Source organism: Bubalus kerabau, chromosome 15 (assembly GCF_029407905.1).
Source record: "Bubalus kerabau isolate K-KA32 ecotype Philippines breed swamp buffalo chromosome 15, PCC_UOA_SB_1v2, whole genome shotgun sequence".
Taxonomy (NCBI): Eukaryota; Metazoa; Chordata; class Mammalia; order Artiodactyla; family Bovidae; genus Bubalus; species Bubalus kerabau.
In genome coordinates, this window is record NC_073638.1 from 58,765,571 (window position 1) to 58,787,848 (window position 22,278).

General features: G+C 38.0%; 1 protein-coding gene across 1 annotated transcript; it reads right to left on the minus strand.

The window, feature by feature from the left end:
- Positions 1-591: 591 nt before the first annotated feature.
- On the minus strand, positions 592-10,645 carry LIN7C (lin-7 homolog C, crumbs cell polarity complex component). Its single transcript, XM_055549172.1, has 5 exons — positions 10,500-10,645; positions 7,263-7,381; positions 6,937-7,008; positions 4,713-4,922; positions 592-3,949 (listed from the first exon to the last, which is right to left on the minus strand). Exons 1-5 carry the CDS (start codon positions 10,534-10,536, stop codon positions 3,794-3,796), a joined length of 594 nt encoding a protein of 197 aa, XP_055405147.1. The 5' UTR covers positions 10,537-10,645; the 3' UTR covers positions 592-3,793.
- Positions 10,646-22,278: the final 11,633 nt, after the last annotated feature.

Here is a 22,278-nt window from a genome sequence, read left to right on the forward strand (position 1 = left end):
TGGTAAATCTACAATTCAAATCAGGGTTGTCAGGCTCTAGATTCTGTGCTCTCAATCACATGCCAGACAGCCCTCTTAAAATAATAAAACAGAATCTTTATTCTCTCCAGTTATATTTTAGGAAAGGCAAAGCAAAATGTAGGAATTTGAAGTTTCATTCCAGTAACCACCTGAGTATGCTTTTACCTCATTTAAGTTATTGTATATATATGTTTCAGAAACACAATGATTGTGTAGTTACATCAATATTTTTTTAAATCCAAAGAACCAAAATATAACTAATACAAATTTAGAAAGCCTTAGAATCAGAATTGATAAATGAAGTCACCCACTGAAAAAGTGTTAAATCTATTTTGGCTACTATATTCCTTTACTTCAAACTTAAAGTAGAAGCATATTGTTTATTGATGCTTTTAACAACTATACCCATATACAAATTAGTCCAGAAGTTCTTGAAAATTAATGAACAAGCACTTTTCCACTATTTCATCATTATAGAACTACAACAACCTTTGAAGAAACACTATTAGTGACATTTTGGACAATAAAAAGTATAAAACCAGACTGTTAGCAAAGGAACAACAAAAAATGTTAGAAAATTCATAAATGTACATTTATTCAGGAAACACAATTACTAGAGTCCTGGATATTTCAATGCTCATTCCACATAATAAAATATTCACAACACATAGTTTTGTAAGACTACACCAAGTCATGCTGACATTCTTTTCAGATAAGCCATAGCCATTTCTTCTATTAAATGCTATAATATCCACTTATAGTGTAAACAAAGTACTTGAGCCAAACTATTTAAGTACTTGAGCAAAGTAATTTTCAAAAATTTAGAAGAGGAAGACAACGATTTAAAAAAAAAAAAAAATCTGAATGATCAAACCCCAAAGAAATGAGGCCGCTATAACCTAGTGTTATACTAATGGATAAAATGGCCATATTAAGACAGTTTGTAATTATCAATGAAAATATTATTAAATATCATCTGCAATTTTTACACATGCTTTCTCAAATAACAGACATTTTTGAAAGTTTTAAAGGCAAAGAGGGCAGAAAGGTGACAGACATTAAAAACTTACATTTATACTACTGGTAGATTTTATTTAAAAAAAGAAAGAAAAGTTAAGCTGTAGTTACTTCCCCAATAAGGAATGCCAAGTACCTTTATTCCTAAAGAGATTACTAAGAAATATAACTGACCCTTACATTTGTAGCCATTTAGTAGCAGCTGTAAACTGAATTATTCTGACATTTCCAAACAGAGTCCAGTGTAATTAGAGCATGTCGTAAAGGGGGAAACAGTGGTCCTCAACCCTAGGTGTCCTTTAGAACCAGCTGGAAAGCTTCGACAAAATAAGCATCTGACCCCACCTCAGAGACTGCAATTTAGTTGGATGGGGTAAGACTCAAGTGTCATTATTTTTTTTGAAGGCCTGCAGGGTGTTCTAATATGCAGCTAAGGTTGAGAATCACTGAGTCAACTTATTTTGAAATACCAAAAAAATAAATGGAAACTGGGGAGGGAAGATATAATTTACAAATCAAATACCTATTATTTACTATGTCTTAGTTATGTTCATAAACCATACATTTATAAGATGAAAACTCCCCTCATTTCCTCACTATACTAAATCACTATCATACATCTTCGCCACTGAATGACTGCATTTTCCTATGGTCATGATTTAAAATTCTGGGATATACTATGAAAACTGCATTAAAGAAAATAAACTACTGCTACTCATGCTCAACAGGAGCAGGCAAAACTACTGTATTTGGCTCTTTTAAGCTATCCATATTTTAAAAATTATAAATAAGTGCCAACCCACACAAAGAACAGATTGTGGATTACTGTAGAAGAAACAAAAAATAGCTTACTCAACTTACTAAGTTTCAACACCAAAAAAGATTTAACTTGGCTGAAAGTGCTGCAACAGCTGAGACACTGAACCAGGAAGCTGTCATTTATAAGGAAATGCTGACGCACCCTTAAAGCCACTGCAGCTGCAGCAATACCAAAGCAAGATTTCCTCAGCGTTTCTTTAGCCTGCAATGCAAGGATACAAGCGCGACAGTAATATTACTGTTTTATATGCACCAATACCTCTCTCTAACATATAAAGCTCTACAACAAATACCTCTAGTAATTTTACATTTAAATTAAGTCCATAATTCTTCTACCCTACTTTGGTCTCAACATTTTAAAAACATCAATTAATTTTGGAAATATACAATTCAACAACATGATCCTATCAATAACAAGCACATTTTGTAGTGGACTAAAAACACATTCAACCATGCAATCCAGTGTTCAATACCTAAAAGATAAATAACAATGCTGATTGACTTTTATTCTGAAATCACTGAAAACTGGAATAATCTTTTTAAGACTCACAGTGCTCACAAACATGCAGAAAAAGATACACATTTCTATTCTTCCTGAAGGAATGTCACAAAATGCCCACTCTTTACACAGGGGTGATAATTATTGTAAAGTCCTTATATATTTCAATCCATTATTTTCTTTCTAGCACCTGTCACTTAAAATTTGTAAAAGCCAGCCAAATGTTAAGTTATGTCTGAACATGAACCTTAACTCTTAATTTCTGCCTTTAAAAAGACCTCAGTCACAGTCATCCACTAATAGCTGCCTTTCAGTAAAACAGTGACATCCAGTGGACAAATGAAAGTATCTCAGAATTCTCATAACAACTTTAATGTGAATGAGTTCTTATTCATTTTGACAAAGTGTATGCAGATTCTTATGAAATGCATCACATCATAATTTCTATATATCTTAAAACATATCTTTTTCTTACTTAGTATCAATTCTTTAAATTGAGCTATAACTCTTGAGGCTGGCGAGGTTATAAGTATTATTTTTTCCCCTTTGCTATATCCCATCACAAACTAACTGGCTCATCTCTAGGAATGGAAGGATGAAAAATAAGATATATTTAAATAACAATGAATAGCATTAAAAAATTTGCAAAAGAAACCTAAACCTTTTTTGCATTTGTAATTTATGATATAGTTGAATATAAACAGAAAGATGTAATCAGTAATGCAAACAATCAAATTACATTCTCTTGCCTCACTGCTCAAATATTATGAAAGAATACATATTTTAGCGATGATTGTATCAGTGTTTAAAAACTTTTATAAATCAGTACAAACGAATATTCATTATATATTATGTTTAAATAAAAGTAAAAAACTTCCACTGTGCTGAGTTATAATTTACCATTAATTATTTTGTGTGTGTGTTTCAAATACAAAATGCAGCAGTGATATTAACAATGGATTCATAGTGTAATGAACTGCCGAGACTGTTATGTATAATTTCTTGGAAGAGCATAAAGAAATGTTACAGGTTAAAAAAAAAAAGAATGGAGAACTGTTCTTTTTAAATAAGCAAATAAAGAAAACCTTTTTTCCTAAAAAAAGATTTAAGAATGTAAAAGTACATTTTAATATTAAAAAAGCATTTTTAAAAATCTATAACAACTTTATGACAAAATCTGCATTTGTTGAAAAAGGCCTGTAAAAACAGGAGGACAGAACTGCCCTCACTACCTTTTTACTTTTTGTTGTCAGAAAAAAGTGTATGCATCTCTGGAACCATAAATGATGTTAAAATAGGTATTTATAAAATGGCAAGGAGGATTTCACGGGAAGTTTGTTGTTGTTTTTACAATCATTGGCATTGTGGCCATCAGTAGGTCACAAGTAAAACTTCTCTAGCTAAAAGCAAAATGGAATATAAAGGTTTTAACGGCCATTAGGTCTGTTGCCTGCGTTTTGCTGATCGCATTTTTTCAAAGCGTGACTCCATCTCTTCCAAGACCTTGGGTGTGTACCGCACTACTAATTTAACCTTTCCCTGCGCCGCTTTCAGCAGCTCTACAGCTTTTTCATGATGCTCTCCTTCAACACTCTACGAAAAAACAAACCAGAGACACAATTAATATCTAGGTTTTGTACGTAACTCAAAATGAAAAATGTTTAAAACACATACAAGTAAAAAACATGTTAATGTTATAGCATTTCAAACTACAGACCTATGAAATAATCTTGCTTTCACTTTAATTAGTGTAAAATTGTCTGCTAAATCATATTCTGTCTGCAGTCCAGGAACTGGTTTTTAAGTTACAAATACCTAGCATATCAATCTACATGCCCTATTATTTCACTAGGTCAGAAGTAAATCAAGCAATTGCTATTTGATAAAGTTAAACCAAGGAGAGGCTTTCAATTCAATGTACTGCCTTAACTACTGAAGAGCTTAATAACTTCATAAAAATCACACTAAGCACTGCTAATTTACATTGGAAAGAAGCAAAACACACACAAAGTGCTTCAAAAAGTATCACTCCACTAAAGAGCAGTGCCTAAGAGTCTTCCAAGGGATTTCTAAGCTACAAAGCTGCTTGGTCTTTCCCTGCATCTTCTGACTTTCCTGGTGGCTCACACGGTAAAGAATCCGTCTGCAGTGCAGGAGACCCGGGTTCGATCCCTGAGTTGGGAAGATCCCCTGGAGAAGGGCATGGCCACCCACTCCAGTATTCTTGCCTGGAGAATCCCCATGGACAGAGGAGCGTGACAGGCTGCAGTCCATGGGGTCATAGAGTCAGGCACGACTGTTTCTATAACTCAAATACACCCCCAAGTGGTCAAGTAGAAATAAAATGCATCCCTACCACTCCATTAACAGAAAGGAGCTGATCTCCTCGCTTGAGGCCCCCATGTCTATCAGCAATTCCACCTGGAATTATTCGAGAGATATAGATTGGAGAGTTTTGTTCTTTGCCTCCCATAATATTGAATCCAAGGCCTTCTTCTGTTTTTGGTAGCTCAACAACTCGAGGATGAGAATGCCCTTCGCTGGCAGCAAATGCAGCAACGGTAGCCTGAAAGAAAATTTCACATATTTAAAAAAATAGGACCTTTGTTTACTTCACTCTTTTGTCCCTTTTTAAAAACCACTTCTTCTTTCTTTTTTTAAATTATGAGGGTATGGTAACACATTTACAGCAGATATGAAAAATACAGAACCAAGTTACATACAGTCCCACTACATATTTTTTAAGTAGATTTTTAGTTGGAGTTTCAATATCAAACTCTCAAAAATTAATACAATGATAGAAAAGTAGGAGATAGTAGACCTGAAAAGCACTACGAACAGATTCAACATAATTAAGATTTATACAATTTTCACACAATTGCAGAATATAAATTCTATTTAAGTTCCCATAGACTATAAACCAGTAAACAACTGAAACATATTCAGGGACGTAAAACAAAATAGCAAAATTTCATGGTTTATTTAAAGGTACTGAAATCATAAGAGTGTTTTCTTATCACTGTGGAATCACAGTGATAATGATAATTAGATGTCAGTATCAAATTAAAAACCACTTTTGAAGTATTTTTGATGTCTGAATGTCCATAAATTCACTGACAGTGAAGGTAAGCTAAGTAGATGGTGTTTTTAAGAGGACGACTGGAAAGCTTACTCTGGGATTATGCAGAAAGTGCTGAGGTCGTTCAGGTCACTCCTGGTCCTTCCCGTGCCCAGAACTTCTGTGCAGTGCTTGGCAAGCAGGCCTTGCCAGGAAGATGAACGCTGTGCACACTAACAAGGAGAACCCCCTCTCCTCACATGCCACCGACTTTGGGGCTGGTCAGCCTGGTCTGTTCAGGGGATTTGGGGTGGCACCACCCACATGTGTAACCTAAACGTGGGCAGGTGTCCTTTTATGCAGGCATTCTGGCTGCTGTACTATTTGCACTGTATCTTAACACATAGAGATCCACATCTTTCAAATTTAGACTAATGCAGAGGAATTCTAACACAAAGTTGAGAATTAGGGTTTCATTTTGCTTTTAAATGTAATTAAGTAGTCTGGTACTATTTTTTTGTGTATTAGATCAGGGTGTATGAGAAACATGGGAAGGAAGAAAGAAAATCAAGATTTGCTGAATACTCTAAGCTCTTAAAGAGGCTTCACTTTATAGATAATGGAACTAAGGTTCAGAAGTTCAGGAGGCTATGAAAGTCAGGAATTAAACCCAAGTTTTAATTGTTTTTTCCCACTCTGTCAAACAATACCCACATGACTCAACAGAGAATCCAACATTGCCTTTTGTGAACCGGTTAACTATCAATGAATAGTTACCTGCTAATGACTAGTTTCAGTCTAAGCCACTTACTACTGACAGTAACTTATTCTAACCCAAATATGATGAGATGGCTAGATAGCATCATCGCTTCAAAGGACATGAATCTGAGTAAACTCCAAGAGATAGAGGAGGACAGAGAAGCCTGGTATGCTGTAATCCATGGGGTTGTAAAGAGTCAGACACAACTTAGTGACTGAACCATCACCACCACATATGATGAACAGAGATCAATGCTTGAATTATTTAAGGAAAACACTGGTACAGAAAAATACATAAAACCTGCCACCTGTAGCTCTGAGGAGGTAACCTCCTATTTGCAGAGTTAAGGTTAAGGAGAAAGTGAATGGCAACATAGGGGAGTATCTCAGATCTACCATTTACTATTTGTGTGATTTGAAGCAAGTAATCTAATTTGATGCTTCCTCACCAATAAAATGAGACTAATAATCCATACCTCAGAATTTTGATGAATATTTACATAATGATATATATATTACTTACAGTAACCACATATTATATATGTTATTTGTGTGAAAATATATTTTAATGTATCATCAGACTGTATAAAATGTTTTGTAAAGCCAATTAAAAAGTCCTACTTTTCAGTAATCAAGTTTAGTGTAACTTGAAAGGTACTATTTGTTAGTTTTAAAAATAAGTATTTTGAAACTAATAGCTTTACATTTTAAACCTCTAATTTGTGATGCATCCTCTCACTTTCAGTAAATGAAAAAAATGTACCTTTGCAGTTGCATTAGCTCTCACTTCAGGACTGCTACTGATGTCCACAGTCTCGTAGACATGTTCATATACCTGCAAAACCCAGTTATCACTGTGATTTTAAATCTCAAAATATAACACGCTTGAGTTCTTTTTAAAGTTAATGAATGTGTCAAAATTTCAGAAAAAGTTATGCATCTTTGTACCATGTCTTTTTGTTAGAAATTCCAAAAATAAGAGGGGTGGGTTCTAAAGTTAACTTTAAGAAACTACAAACCCAAATTTGAGAATGTTATCTTACCCTAAATAACACAAGTTTATAGTCACCTTTAATCCCATTTACTTACCTCTCTTACAGCATTGCAGAATTCACTCTGAAGGACTCTTTGTAGAGCCTGAAGTTTCTGTGGTGGTACCTCGCCACTTCTTTGCAGTTTTTCCAACAATTCAATTGCTCTACAAATATCTAGAGTTAAACAAACACACACCAATAGATAATTTTCTCTAAATGCCTCTGTAACAGTGCAGCATTTAGGATTTATTCCTCAATGGTTAACAGGAAATATATAGAACACAGAGGGAAAAAAAGCCTAAGACTACGAACTTGTGTGTGTGGGGGTTCATGTATGGAGGGTGGGAATGTAAAGCCTGAGAAGAACGTTAAATTTTACAGCAGATTAGGAAGAAAAACTGATGCTGAACATGCATAAAATCTGAAAAACCGTATCTTTAAGAGACACAGGAAAACAAATATAAAGTCCTAAACATCACAGGAAAGAACTGGAGCTCAAATGTGACAGACACATGAAGATTGTAGTACTTGAGAAAAGCTAACACCATTATCAGAAGCTACCTAGTCAATAAAAATTTACCTACCATCAATAGTAACCAAAGCGCTGAGCAGTTAAAAACGCCATGTGCTAATGAAGTCACTATTTCCCAAAAGAAAACTTAATGTATATGTACATACAAAAACTCTTCAGTAACATGTGCAGTTAGTTACTGGCAGGAACGCAATTTAAAACAACGATACAAATGAGTAAAATTAACTGGTCTGCTTTCAACTTAGGATCATCACACAGTGTTTTAATTAAGACAAGCTCAGTCAAATACATGTTTACAAAATACAAAGCAATTAGTTTGTGAATCTGGTATCAGTAACAGCTGGGTGATCTTGGGCAAGTAACTTAAACTCCTTGTGTCTGTTTTCCACTATAAAATGGAAATAACAGTATCTCCTTTATAAGAATTACATGACCAATCAAAAAAAAAAACATGGTAAGAGCCTGGCATGTGGCAAGCATAAATGTTATGTTACATTAGCACAAATTAATAAGAAACATTAAGATGTTCTGCACTTTTATAGAAATATATTAAGCCTGTTAGGCAGTTCTCATTGGGAAGTATCAGGAAAAGTGTTTTACAAATTAAGAAACTTTTACAAGATTCAGTCATGTTTCATACTATTTCTCCCCTGATTTTTTTTTTTTAACGGTTTTTGTACCACAGGGGGCTAGAGTACTTATTCTAAAGTTCCTTCCCTCCTTTTGTCTTAAGTGGAAGAAATTCCAAATTTCCTATTATACTAAAGGATTGAACTTTTCTCTTTATAGAACCAGTATGGCTGTCTTTGTTTGCAACTGGAAAATTGGGAATAAATGTAGTGAACAAAGAAGTAGATTTTTCAATTTCAGGTAATAGAAGCTTAAACTGATGTTAATCCAATGCAGGGGGAAAAAACTTTCCCCATTCTCATCTCCCACCACCAGAATAGCTGGTGAATGGGGAGTGCTGGTTCATCAAATATTCTGACCTACAAAATTATAATATACAAGCTAGATGAAAATTTCCAACTAACAAAAAATTGAAAAAGTAAAATATCCTTTACCGAACCTAAACTGTACCCAGTATGTTCTCAAATGTGTTCCACTAAATCTTGTTTCAATGTCTTTGAAGGCATTCAGGATCTTGATCATATGAACTAATTTTACAGGATTGCTGGGAGAGTTTCTTAATAGAATCTGTTAAACAGAATGCTAAGTAAGAATCAGAGTGGATGTAATCTTTCTTATCCTGCTAAATGACATCCACTAATAGCTTATCCTCAGGTTCTGAGCACTCTTACTGTGGAACTGAAATGAACTCTGAAACAGGAAAAAACAAAAAGCCATGACTACCAAAACTAAATGCCAGAGGTGAAGCTTCACACTTTGTACTGCACTTAACAATACAAAAGACTGCCAACATGTTAAATTCTACAACTAGTTTTCAAAGAAAAACACCTACTCCAGTTAACACCAGACAAATCTGTTTCCATCTACAAAGCACAGTGTCATTGTGCTTGGAAGAACATGTCACAGGCTTAGGTCTAACTTAGCAAATCTTCCCAGAGTAAGCTGCTGCTCTGTCAAAATGATACTTTAATTAATGGTCTGGTGGGCTGGAGGAAAACATTACTTGTAAAGAGACTTACAAATAGTGAATACCACAAGGAATAAATAATGTTAAATGTGCATGGGTCTGTGTAAAGGTATGAGGAAAGACTCCAAAATTCAATTCTAAAAATGTATCCCTTTTTAGAGCAGAAGCTACTTAAATATTCAGACTGTAAATGCAAATGTTAATATTTAAAGATACTGTCAATCTCCATCTTACACTTTGTTTACTACTAGTACTCGAAATATCTAGTTTTACTTTTTGACTCTTACTGATGATTTCTAATACAGGTGTGTCAAAAGTATACTTGAAATTATATGAAATAAAGAATTTGGGGAATAGTGGAATGCTAAAAAACTGCATCAGTACGCTTTTAGGCTCATAGTCTTTTACTTCACTGGCTTTTCGGTTTTTAATTACTTAGCGAACAGGTTTTATTTTCCTTGACAGCTCTAAAAAGGAAGCAATCAACCAGTAAGCAATCATAGGATTTGTGATGAAGAATGCTGCTGCACTTTAGCGTAATTTACAATCACTATACCTTCTAGTTATGCAACCTTCTTTCCAGAACCACAGCAGAAGGATTGTTTATAAAGCACCTTCTCCGTACCCGGGAGGGGCACCACAGGCAGGAAATATCCCCAGTACGTATACAAGCGAGGTTGTGGTGGAAGTAATGATGGCATTTGTGCATAAATGAGAGGGGTTTGGTGGGAACGCGCTGCGTGTCCCGGCTGGGTGAGTGAAGGCGGGATCACTGTGTATGAACCCGTCAATACGGGCAGGGCGTGTAGCCTGTCCGAACTGGGCGTGGGATATTTGCTCAGCTTGACACGTCTCTGAACGCAAAGTAGGCCGTGCCCACGCAGGGAGCGCGTGTACAGCGTGTATCTGCGAATGCAGACAGGTGGTGGTGAACTATACTGTGCTCCGGGATAGTCCGTGTGAACACAGAAGGGGTCTCAGGATCAGTCAAGAGCGTCAAGCCCCCTCCCTGGGCCCGGCGCATCGACATCGGTGGCCACAGGCGCCAGCGCGAGGGAAAGCCTGGTTCGGGGTCTCGGAGCTTGGCCCACTCGCCCCCTTGGACGACAAGACACTCCCCTACCTCCTCCGCCCACGTCGGTCCCAGGCTCGGCCCCACTCACCCCTCTCCAGGCGCACGGGCTCCCCCAGGGCCGCCATCTTCTCCCTCTACCTGCAGACCCACAGGAAGTGACGACAGAGGGGCTGCGGTGGAGGGGCGGGGCCTAGCGGAGCCGGGAGTTGGTATCGCGAGAGCGCGAGAGGCGGCTCTGGGCCTCGTCGAGTCTTCCCGAGGTAGAGTGTGTGAGTAGTGGGCTTCCGAGGCCAGTCTTGTGCTGCACTTCAGCAGTCTTAAGATTTTGAAATCCCTCAGCCAGGTATAGTTGAAAAGAGCCCCTTTCCCGACTCTTGCCCCATTCCTGGGATTCGAGCCATATTCTTTTCCCTTGGAACCCTTGGTTTCACAAGGTAGAGTCTGGCCTCTAGTTCCAGTTTGACTGTTCAGGGCGCTGTGAACTTGGAGTGCTCACTTACCGTTTTTTTGGCCTCAGTTTATCCCTGTGTCCTACATAGAAGCTCTGTGTCTGAGTTCTTAACATTCTTAAGCAATGAAATTGGGTGGTGGTTAGTTGCTCAGTCCTGTTCAACTATTTGCAATTCCATGGACGCTAGACCACCAGGCTCCTCTGTCTATGGGATTTTCCAGTCAAGAATACTGGAGTGGGTTGCCATTTCTTCAGGGGAATCTCCTCGACCCAGGCATGGAACCTGCAGCTTCCTGCATTGGCCGTTGGATTCTTTACCACTGAGCCACCAGGGAAGCCCCTAAAATGACGAATTAGGAATTAAGTAATATTCTTAATACATTATAGATTCTTACGGCCACTTTTCAAATTTTCTTGAACCAAGAAAGCTTTAGTCCTTAAGTGAAATATTAATTTGCTCAATATTTAGAGTCCACTAACATTTATTCGAGTGCTAGTCTATGCTGATAATCAGTTGCGTGCTTTCACAAACAGCTTTTCAACAGTTCATGACAGGATTGTTTTAACAACTTCCTAGCTGCCCCCATCCACTGTTTCCATTCAACATAATATTTTCTTCTAGTCCATCATGAATTTCGCCATCACACTTTTTGTTTTCCCCTTGAAATTTTTCAGTGGCTTCTACCTTTGTTTCCTGTTTCTAAAGTTGTGTGTGTGCTCATTCGTGTCCAACTCTTTTCCGGCCCATGGACTGTAGCCTGCCAGGCTTCTCTGTCCACGGAATTTTCCAGCCAAGAATACTGGGACAAGTTGCCATTTCCTACTCCAGGGGATCCTTGGGACCCAGTAATCAAACCCATGTCTCTTGTGTCTCTTGCGTTGGCATGCAGATTCTTTACTACTGCACTGCTTGGGAAGCCCAAAGCTTTGTGTACTGTGAACCTAATTCATCTGTCTAACCTAATTTCTCTTTATCCCTCAAATGGAGTAGACACTCCAGTAGAGGAGGAATATTCAAAACCATGTTTCTTCTTGTTTCCACGTCTTCATTTCTGTTTTCTTAAATGAATCACCCTTCCCCATCTCCTCTGGCTCTCTAGGCTATATACATCTTCAGACTGAACCCATCCTCCAGGGCTATGAAGACATGTCACTTCTGCTAAGCTTCCCTTTCTCCATCCTCTTCTCCTTACTGGTCCCTAATGGTCCTTATAGCCTGCAAAAGCATTCACGTATTTATTTCTTATTTATTGTTGTTATTTGTTGTCACAAATGTTCAACAAATGTTTATTAAATGCTTAATGTCTATCAGACACCTTGCTAGGCACTAAGAATGCTATATGGAGAAAGACAAATGCAGACAATCAAAGATTTTCTTCTCTTCCATTCTCCAGCTCCTCTCCTTTGATAACTCTATTTACATGTATATTCCCGTGCCTGACATTGTTTACAGCTCATTAATACTCTGTTCATTTTAGCTTTTCAGGGTTTCTGTTTCCTTTTTTTCAACATAAAATATTCTCTTAATCCCATCTAGCTCGTTTTTCATCTATTTGTCTTTTTTATCTTCAGCAGTTTGATTTAGGGGTGTGTGTGTGTGTGTATTTTCCATGTACTCACTTAACATGCTCAATATTTCCTCTAGCTTCTTGAACATATAGAATAAAATTATAATGACAGTTTTAATGTCTTTGTCTATAAGTCTGTCATCTGTGCTACTTCTATTGATTTTTCTCTTAATTATGGCTTATGCATGCATACTAAGTTGCTTCAGATGTGTCCAGCTCTTCGTGGTCCTGTGGACCATAGCCTTCTGTCCATGAGATTCTCCAGACAAGAATACTGGAGTGGGTTGCCATGCCCTCCTCCAGGGATCTTCCTGACCCAGGGATTGAACCCTCATCTGTTGCATCTCCTGCATTGGCAGGCAGATTCTTTTTCCACTAGCCAAACCTAGGAAGCCCATAATTTCTTGCCTCCTGCATGATTGGTAACTCACTAAATAAGTAAAGCTAAACATTGTGGATTTTACATTTGGGGGAGCTAGATATTTTTATATTTGTGTAAATATTTTTTGAGATTTGTTTTGAAATGTAGATGGGACACTTAAAAATAATTTTGTTTTTTGAGGCTTAATTTTAAGCTTTGTTAAATGGAACCAGTTCAGTCTTTTGTGAAGGGCTAATTGTGTTCCACCTCTGAGGAAATAAATTCCCTTCTAAGCTCTTTACCTCATGCCACATGAATTGTGAGGTTCTACTCTGATTGGCAGGGGTTTTCCAGGTGGCACTAGTGGTAAAGAATCTGCCTGCCAATGAAGGAGATGCAAGAGACGCAGGTTCAGTCCCTCTGTATGGAAGATCCTCTGCAGAAGGAAATGGCAACCTGCTCCAGTATTCTTGCCTGGAAAATCCCATGGACAGAGGAGCCTGGCAGGTTACAGTCCATGGGATCACAAAGAGCTGGGCATGACTGAGCATGCCCGCACACACACACATACAAACATAAAGATACACACACACTGATTAGCAGGAATAGGAACTAGTCTTATGAACTGGAATTGTGGATTGTTTGCTTTGTTCCTTTCGAATGATTGCCTACCCTTGGTAATTTCTTAATACCTATAATCATTATAAAATTTCTGAATTCCAGGGATAAGTAGAAGATCCTCAAAATTTTCAGAGAGAATGAAAAGAATAAAAAGTCACATTCTAAAGAATTGGGACTCAGAACAGTACAGATTGCTAATTATTTGAAGCATAGGTAAGGAAGAAAAAGTATTAGGAGCTACTTCTGAGTGGAGAAACTATGATTCAAATTAATTAACACATTTATATTCAACACACAAAGTAAATGAAAGGATCAGTTAATATGTGAGGCGAGTTCTCCTAAAATATCCTTCCCTAATTCATATACCTTTGAGATTTAGAGTTAGGAGAGGTCTAGAGAGTTCCAACTGCTTCACTTTACTGAAGAGAAGACTGATCACTGTTCAGCAACTTGAAGGAGGCAGAGCTGCTTTTGTTCTTATGGTTCTGCTAGATTATTAAATCAGCCAGCTTCCTAATCAAGAATTACTCTTCCTGTGGAAGCACTCTTCATCACCTGTTGCTTGCTCACATTACTTCCTGTCTCATAGATGAAGAGGAACACTCAGAATAGGAAGTCTGAGTCTAGACAAATCCCAGTGAAAGCTAAATTATGCAAATATCATGTTTGTATAAGAAATGAAAGTCCTAAGTAGGTTGTAGGTATAAGAACTTTCTTAAGACACTGCAAGAAGAATGTACTAAGACAGCATCAATCAAGAGAAAACTGGAGTGGGTGGGAACACTGGGGATGGGAGGCCATCTGGGGAACCTAGGAGAGTAGAAAGTAGTATGAGGAGGTCAGACACTCCCAGTGGAAGGTTTTACTATTTCATTGCTGTTGAATTGTACACAAATAGGCACTACTATACAGAATACATATTTAAAAGAGTTACATCTTATTACAGAGTAAAACATTACTCTTACATAAAAGGACCTATTCAGGCTTCTATAGGTACAATTAAAGTCTCAGTTTTCTTTCTTTTTCCAACTGAGTTTCTATAATACACACTTAAGAAAAGTAAAATTTTAGACAAATGGCTTTCTTTATTTGAAGTGAATGTGAAGTGTCATATGTGAAATAACTTGCATTTTAAATAAACAATATATGAAAACACTTGGTCTAATCAATTAAACACCACAATATGGGGAAATCTCTTCAAGAATACCTTTAGAAGGGAATTTTTCTTGGTCACAGATCTTAGAACACAAAAACCCCATCTCAGAGTACCAGAAATCTAAGGTAAACTCTACTTATTATTAGAATGAGTTGCAGATTATATTAAAGTGTAAGGGTTTACTTTTTTTAATGTCAGTTGTTTCATCATCACTCTACAGTACATGTAAAGGCACAGATTGATGCATTTTTCTGGCATCTTCCTGACGCACCCTTGCCCTAAATAAATCTGTTTGCCAGGATCTTGTCGCTTAAATTAGCCATCTCACTCTTGGTCCTGCCAACACAGGCAATTGTGCCAATGTTCTCAGCATTTACTGGCGCGTGAGCCATTGCCTTTTCTTTGGTGTTCTATGTGCACCTAAGGCCATCATCCTTCCTTCTCAAGACAGCAGTCTGGCTTATGTGTCACCGAGACAGACTTCAGAATTGTTTGCACTCACTCTGGCTCTCTCCAGGGTATGCATTCTGCACGATGTATTTTCAGGCACACAATATATTGTTCAGAATTTGTCGTGCACATACTTGCAGATTGGCAGAGCCACCTGCCAAAGATAAGAACCTTTTAAGTTGTTGTCAAACGTCATAAAATGTGTTCCATGATTAATTTTGTGGGCACAGATCGGTTTTTGCATAGAGTCCAAAATTTGGGATATGTCACAGTGACTAAATGGCACCGGCATGCTGAGTGAATTTGGAATTTGTTTTCTCAAGTGTGGGAGCAAGCACACAGATGGGCTTAGATCCAGTGGTGCTGCTTGGAATTCTCATTATAGCAATGATGTCACTTGTCACGTGGACTGGGTGATAATGCTGCCAAATTATGGACAAAAAAAGGCAAATAACAAAGTACAGAGGCCAGGGGAGAGGATTTATGGTAGCACAGGAAGCTCTCACTATTAGCTGACCTCTGCTCAAATGACATAAACATTGTATCAGGGCTGCCAAGAATAAACTCTAGAAGTACAAGCTGGGAAGGAAAATTCCAACTAAAAGGGCTTTGTAAGAAGGTCCTATATAACCTAAATCTTCACTTCACAGATAAGATCAGTGAAAACAAACATGCCCTTAACTTTTTTGATCAGTCTCTGAAAACAAATCTTTGAGCTGCAAGCAAACTCAAACCAAAACCAAGACATTTTGCTTTATAAGAAAAGCTTTGTGGACACAAAGAGTCAGCAACCCTGCTGGGAGATGGAAAAACAAAAATTTATGTTGGCAAAAATATACCAAGTTAGCACATCAGAATTATCTGCATGGGTTTTAAAAAAGTACATCTGTTGTGTAGCTAAAGCAATACTTAGAGGGAAATTTATAGCTATCGAAGCTTATGTTAAAAATGAAGAAAGACCTGAAATCAAAAACCTAACCTCTTCTCTTAAGAGGTTCAAAAATGAAGAGCAAACTAAATCCAAAATAAGTAGAAGGAAAGAAAAATAAATATTAGAGAATTAAAAATATACATATATACACACATGTGTGTTCATGTATGTGTGTGTGTGTGTATTTGTGTGTGTGTGTGTGTGTGTGTATATATATATACATGAGAAAAATAAATGAAATGAAAATTTGGCTCCTTGCAAAGATCAAGAATGTTGACAGACCTTTAAGTAAACTGATCAGGAGAAAATGAGAGAAGATTTAAATTTCCAAAATCAAGAATAAAAGAGGGAACATTACCATTACCCTTATAAAAGAGTAAAGAGAATACTATGAATAACTATTCATATACATATTTACTTACTATATATTATATATAAATAATATCTTTATTCATGCCATCTAATTTAGCTAATTTATAATATGTATAACAGTGTGGATGAATATGTGTATGTGTATATATATATATTTTTCAATGCCAGAGGCCTATCACATAAATTTTGATTCAGAAAGTCTCAAGTACAAAAGGAACATTTGTATTTGGTGGTTTTTGTAATGTGTTCTCTTTCCTGAGAACAACTGAACTAATGCATAGTAGTTATTCAAAAGTACTGTTGAATTACAATTGAATATGTATTAGTTATTATAGGTGCAGCTGCATATAAACACAGAACTTCAAAATAGCTGTACATTTAAAGTAAGTAAAAGAAATCCAGAAATATGTAATTTGGGGCAAGTATTTTACTTTGAATGACAAAGGGCCCAGTTAAAAATCTCAACTTTGTCCCCTCGGGAAAAAGAGGAAAAAGAATGCTGGGATAAGCCTCTAGAACAAAAGTCCCCAACCATTACGGCACCAGGACAAGTTTTGTGGAAGATGATTTTCCAGACTGAGGGGTGGGGAGTGGTTTTGAGATGATTCAAGGGCATTACATTTATTGTGCAGTCTATATTATTATTACATCAGCTGCACCTCTAATTATCAGGCATTAGATCCAGAGGTTGGGGACCCCTGGGCTGGAAAACTTGCAAAACCGTTCCACAACTTTTAAAACTTAACTTTAAACTTAGTTCCTGGAGTATTCTAGGTTGATAGATTATTTTTTTCCCATTAGAAAATTTATAATTAATTCAATTAATTAATTCAAAAGAATTTACTCAGCAAGTGCTATGAGAGAAAAGGCCAGATGTGCTCCTACCCTCAAGGAACTCTCAAGCAATTTGGACAATGAAATCTACACAAACGAAACAATCCAGAAATGCTTTCTACCGGCATTTACTGTAGCACTATGTTTTACGATCTGGCCCACTACTTTATATTTACACTTAAGCTTTGAAAAAATCATTTAGTCAGCAAACTGACTTAAACTAAAATTTTCATTGAAATGAAACATATTACTATGTTAGTGAAAATTGAGTCTGAAAATTAACATTTATTCAATCACAAACCATTCCAAAATGTGAAGACATAAAAACAAACAAACAAACAAAAAACCCCCCAAACTCTCCAGAATCCATTGTTTGTAAAACTTCTTATAACTTGTTAGGTATGGACAGAACTTTGCAAAACAGCATGAGAATAATTAGCTTCTCAATCTTTCAACTGATGTGTCTATCAAATGGCTAGTTAGGGACTACAGCCTTTATCACATCAAGTCTGCAAATATGTCCCGATTACCACTTAACAGCTTCTTGATGAAGGTGAAAGAGGAGGGTGGGAAAGCTGGCTTAAAACTCAACATTGAAAAAAAAATTAAGATCATGGCATCCAGTCCCATCACTTCATGGCAAATAGAAGGGGAAAAAGTAGAAACAGTGACAGATTCTATTTTCTTGGGCTCCAAAATCACTGAAGATGGTGACTGCAGTCAAGAGTAAAAGATACTTGCTCCTTGGAAGAAAAGCTATGACAAACCTAGGTAGCACATTGAAAAGCATAGATATTACTTTGCCAACAAAGGTCTGTATAGTCAAAGTTATGGTTTTTCCAGTAGTCATGTACGCATGTGACAGTTGGACCATAAAGAAGGCTGAGAGTCAAAGAATTAATGCTTTCAAATTGGAGTGCTGGGGAAGACTCCGAGTGTCCTTTGGATAGCAAGGAGATCAAACCAGTCAATCCTAAAGAAAATCAGCCCTGAATATTCATTGGAAGGACTGATGCTAAAGCTGAAGCTCTAATGCTTTGGCCACCTGGGGCAAAGAGCTGACTCATTGGAAAAGACCCTGATGCTGGGAAAGATTGAGGGCAGAAGGAGAAGAGGGCAACAGAGGATGAGATGTTTGGATGGATCACGGACTCAATGGATATGAGTTTGAGCAAACTCTGGGAGATAGTGAAGGACAGAAAAGTCTGGCGTGCCGCAGTCCATGCGGTTGCAAAGAGTTGGACACAACTTAGTGACTGAACAACAACAATGCACTATAGTAAAGCATTATACTGAGTCCTAGAGATACCAGGAAGATGCATCCTGCTTTCACAGAGGTCCCAAAACCCAATGAAAGGGGATATCGGCATAGACATCAGATCAACCCCAGAATCAAAAGACACATGGTGCTAAATGTTTTTATTATTTTTTTATAATGCCTCTTCTCAGTTCATTTTTTTCCTTCTTAACTTAATTCGGCTGTGCCAGGTTTTAGTTGTGGCACTCAGGATCTTTAGTTGTGATATATGCGCCCCAGTTCCCTGACCAGGGATTAAACCAAGGCCCTTGCATTAGGAGTGCAGAGTCTTAGCCTCCAGACCACCAGGTTGTTGCTGTTGTTCAGTCGCTCAGTCGTGTCCAGCTCTTTGTGACCCTATGGACTGCAGCATGCCAGGCTTCCCTGTCCTTCACCAACTCCCGAAGCTTGCTCAAACTCATGTCCATTGAGTCAGTGATGCCATCCAAACATCTCGTCCTGTCATCCCCTTCTCCTCCTGCCTTCAATCTCTCCCAGCATCAGTGTCTTTTCCAATGAGTTGGCCCTTTGTATCAGGTGATCAAAGTATTGGAGCTTCAGCTTCAGCATCAGCCCCTCCAATGAATATTCAGGATTGATTTTCTTTAGGATTGACTGGTTTGATCTCCTTGCAGTCCAGGGGACTTTCAAGAGTCTTCTCCTACTCAAAGGCATCAATTCCTGGAGAAGGGAATGGCAAACACTTCCGCATTCTTGCCTTGAAAAGCCCATGAACAGTATGAAAAGACCACCAGGGAAGTTCCCTAAATATTATCATTTCTGTTCTTATTGCTTTAGTTGCACAGGTTTTAATAGAGTAATGTTGTATAGTAAAGAGTGGGATAACGTGATTTCTCATCAAGGGTAACCAGAAAAAAAAATTCAAAGAGCAGGGGTTCTCAAACAGAGGCTATTTTGGAGCCCAGAGAACATTTGACAGCGTCTGGAGATATTTTTAATTGTCACGACTGCAGATGGTGGGATGGGGGTGAAGATTGCTACTGGCATCTAGCGGGTAGAGGCCGGAGATGCTGCTTTAGCATCTCACAATGTGCAGGACAGCCCCCTCAATGAAGAATTATCCAGCACAAAATGTGAATGGTGTGAGACTGAGAAACTGAGCTTTAGCAAGAAGGAAGCATTTGTTGAGCAATGATCAGAATGTTGACAAGTGGGTAAATGGGGAATGGGAATGAAAGAGGGCTATGTGAGCAGAGCCAGGCAGGGGAAAAAACATACTCCCTGTTTAGGAAATGAGGAGGGCTTCAGTGGGGGTATGGATACGCACCTGGGGTTAGGTGGGTGTGGAAGAAAATAAGGGCTAACATTTAGGCTGAGGTGGGGACTTCCCTGATGGTCCAATGGATAAGACTCCACACTTCCACTGCAAGGGGTACAGGTCTGATCCCTGCCTGGGGAACTAAGATCTTGCAAGCCACATGGCTGCTCCTCACTCAGATTTAGGCTGAGGTGGACTGTGGGGGCTCCTGAATGCTTGGGTTTATTCTTTGAGCTAGAGTGAGCCATCAGAAGATCTTAAAAACTGAACAACTACAATTAAAACTATATTTTAGAAATATAAACAGAGGAAGAAACCTAGATTCTCATAGCAGATAGTAAGAAAATTCCTTTAATTCCTTTAATTCCTTTGCTTGAGCATTGTCTGTTAAGCTCCGGTTTTTAGAAAGTGCCAACTCTGCAAGAATGGAGAAATTCCACATAATTGGACCAGGTGAGGTGGTATGAGGTGATATAGGATGGGCGGTGAGATGAGAAGGGACAAGAGGGTAGGGGAGAAAGACACTGCTGAATTTTTTACTCTGAAATCCTTCCCTGCAGTCTCTGAAGCTACCGTAATATTTACAAAAATCACAACATGCTTGTTACCTTTGAATTTCCTGTGGAAGATGACTTTTGGTGGGTTGAAAGAGCATGATGGTAAGAATGGGATCCCAGTGGCTAGAAACGGGGCAAAGGATTTGGATGCTTTTGGAATAAGCAATTTCATTGCCCACTCCTTCCTTTTACGTTCTATAGTCTTGCTTCTCACATCTTCTCATGCTCCCCTAACAGTCCAATGTTTACCTGCCCTTCTTTCTCCATGACTTGCTTTTCTTCTCTGATCACCCTTTGAAGCCCACTTCTAAAGGTCTATTCCCTGTACTTCACTTTTACATTACCAATATTGTGTTGTGTTTACTAACACATTTGTTTTCTCCAATCAGATAGTGAACGCTTAGGTTCACTAGAAGGATAGAGATGGTATTTCATTCTTCTTTGACTTTCAAGCAGGTCGCAAAGTATCTGGCATGTTACCCAAGCTTAGTGATCATTCATTGTATGAAATGTGGGTAAGGCTGGTGAGTGGTTTCTACGGTTTCAGACGGTAGCTCTGGACCTAGCTTGCTTTTACATGGCTGTTGTTAAAATGATACTTTCCCTTCTTATTAATTTTCTGTTTTGAACTTCATCTCCAAGCTTAAATATTTCCTTCCAATGGATGATATCAGGAGGAAAAAATACCCATAGTATGGTGTTAAGCCTGAGTGAATGGACTAAAATCAGGTTTCAATATGCTTTTTAGAAAGCTTCCGTGTTATTAATTTAACATCGACCGCTTATTAAGATCCCATTATTAAGGAAACGATTGTAAAAATCATTAAGAGCATTTCTACAAATCTAAGCCAGAGTCATCTTGCTGGTTCTCAATGAGCTTGGGCTGAATATCTCCTATTCAGAGTAGTGGGTAAAATTTTGTTTTTCTAATCATCAGTAAACATTTATCTGTGGGCTGATTTTTATGTATTTTTGTTGTTGATGTGAAGAAGGTTCTATATAGGAACAGCTGCTGTACATATGGGACAGTGCCCAGGTATGGTTTTTGAAGACCCTTTCCCAAAACATCTTTCCCCACACTGGTGGCATGCAGGGTCTCTGGTCTCAACACATAGTAAGTATTTCCATTGAGTTAAAGCATGAAGCCTCTAGTCTTATTCCCTCCTTTTGGATTAGAGTATAACTCTTGTGGTATCAACAACCTATATTTGGAATGTGAATTTGGAGTGGAATTCTGGACCTAGAGGTAGGGGAGATGTCTCTTGGGTTGTCATTGCTTCTATCAGATCAAGTTTTCTTCTCTCTTAAATAACTTTGGTGTGAAGTTTGTGACATCATTACTAGGTACCCCTCAGTATTGCTGTCATCTGCTGACTTGAGGACACTCCCCACATTCCTTACAGATTTAAGCTCTGAGCTCACTCTCACTTATTCCAATAATAAGCCTATCATAAGTCTTAGATCCAAGTAAATGATCATTCTGATACTCTGGCCTTTGACTCCCATGACCTCTTCTCCTCTAATGACCTCCTTCTCTCTCAACCTCAATCACTCATTCCAACCCGTGACCCCCAGAATGGACCACTCATCCCCTCCCCTAGACCTTGCTATCTCCCATATTTTACTCCCAAATATCCCACTTTAGGATCCCTACCTCATATCCTTTCAGTTTTCTGTCCCTCCCACTCTGACTTGAAAATACTTTGACCAGACAATTCATTGTCCTACTCACTGTCCACACCCCACATATCCTAACTTACCTCCTCATCCATCCTAGAATTTATAGTTTATCCTAATAATCACTTATATTACACAGCAGCTCTTGGGCACTTCTCTTACTTCTTTGTCCTTCTTTGGCAAAACTCCAATCCTGGTTATCTACAACTCTCTTCCCACTCTGCACTTGTTTCCTGGCAGCTGAACTTGGCTAGAAGAAAACACCCAGTGTTGCTGCATGGTCTTACTTTAAAGTTATGAATCAGTAAACTCA

Coding starts and splice junctions, on each gene's coding strand:
- LIN7C (XM_055549172.1), bottom strand. CDS start 10,536: ATGGCGGCCCTGGGGGAGCCCGTGCGCCTGGAGAGGG. Junction 7,009..7,262: donor TCTGCAATGCTGTAAGAGAG/GTAAGTAAATGG, acceptor TGGGTTTTGCAG/GTATATGAACATGTCTACGA. Junction 3,950..4,712: donor TCCTTTCTGTTAATGGAGTG/GTAGGGATGCAT, acceptor GTTTTTTCGTAG/AGTGTTGAAGGAGAGCATCA.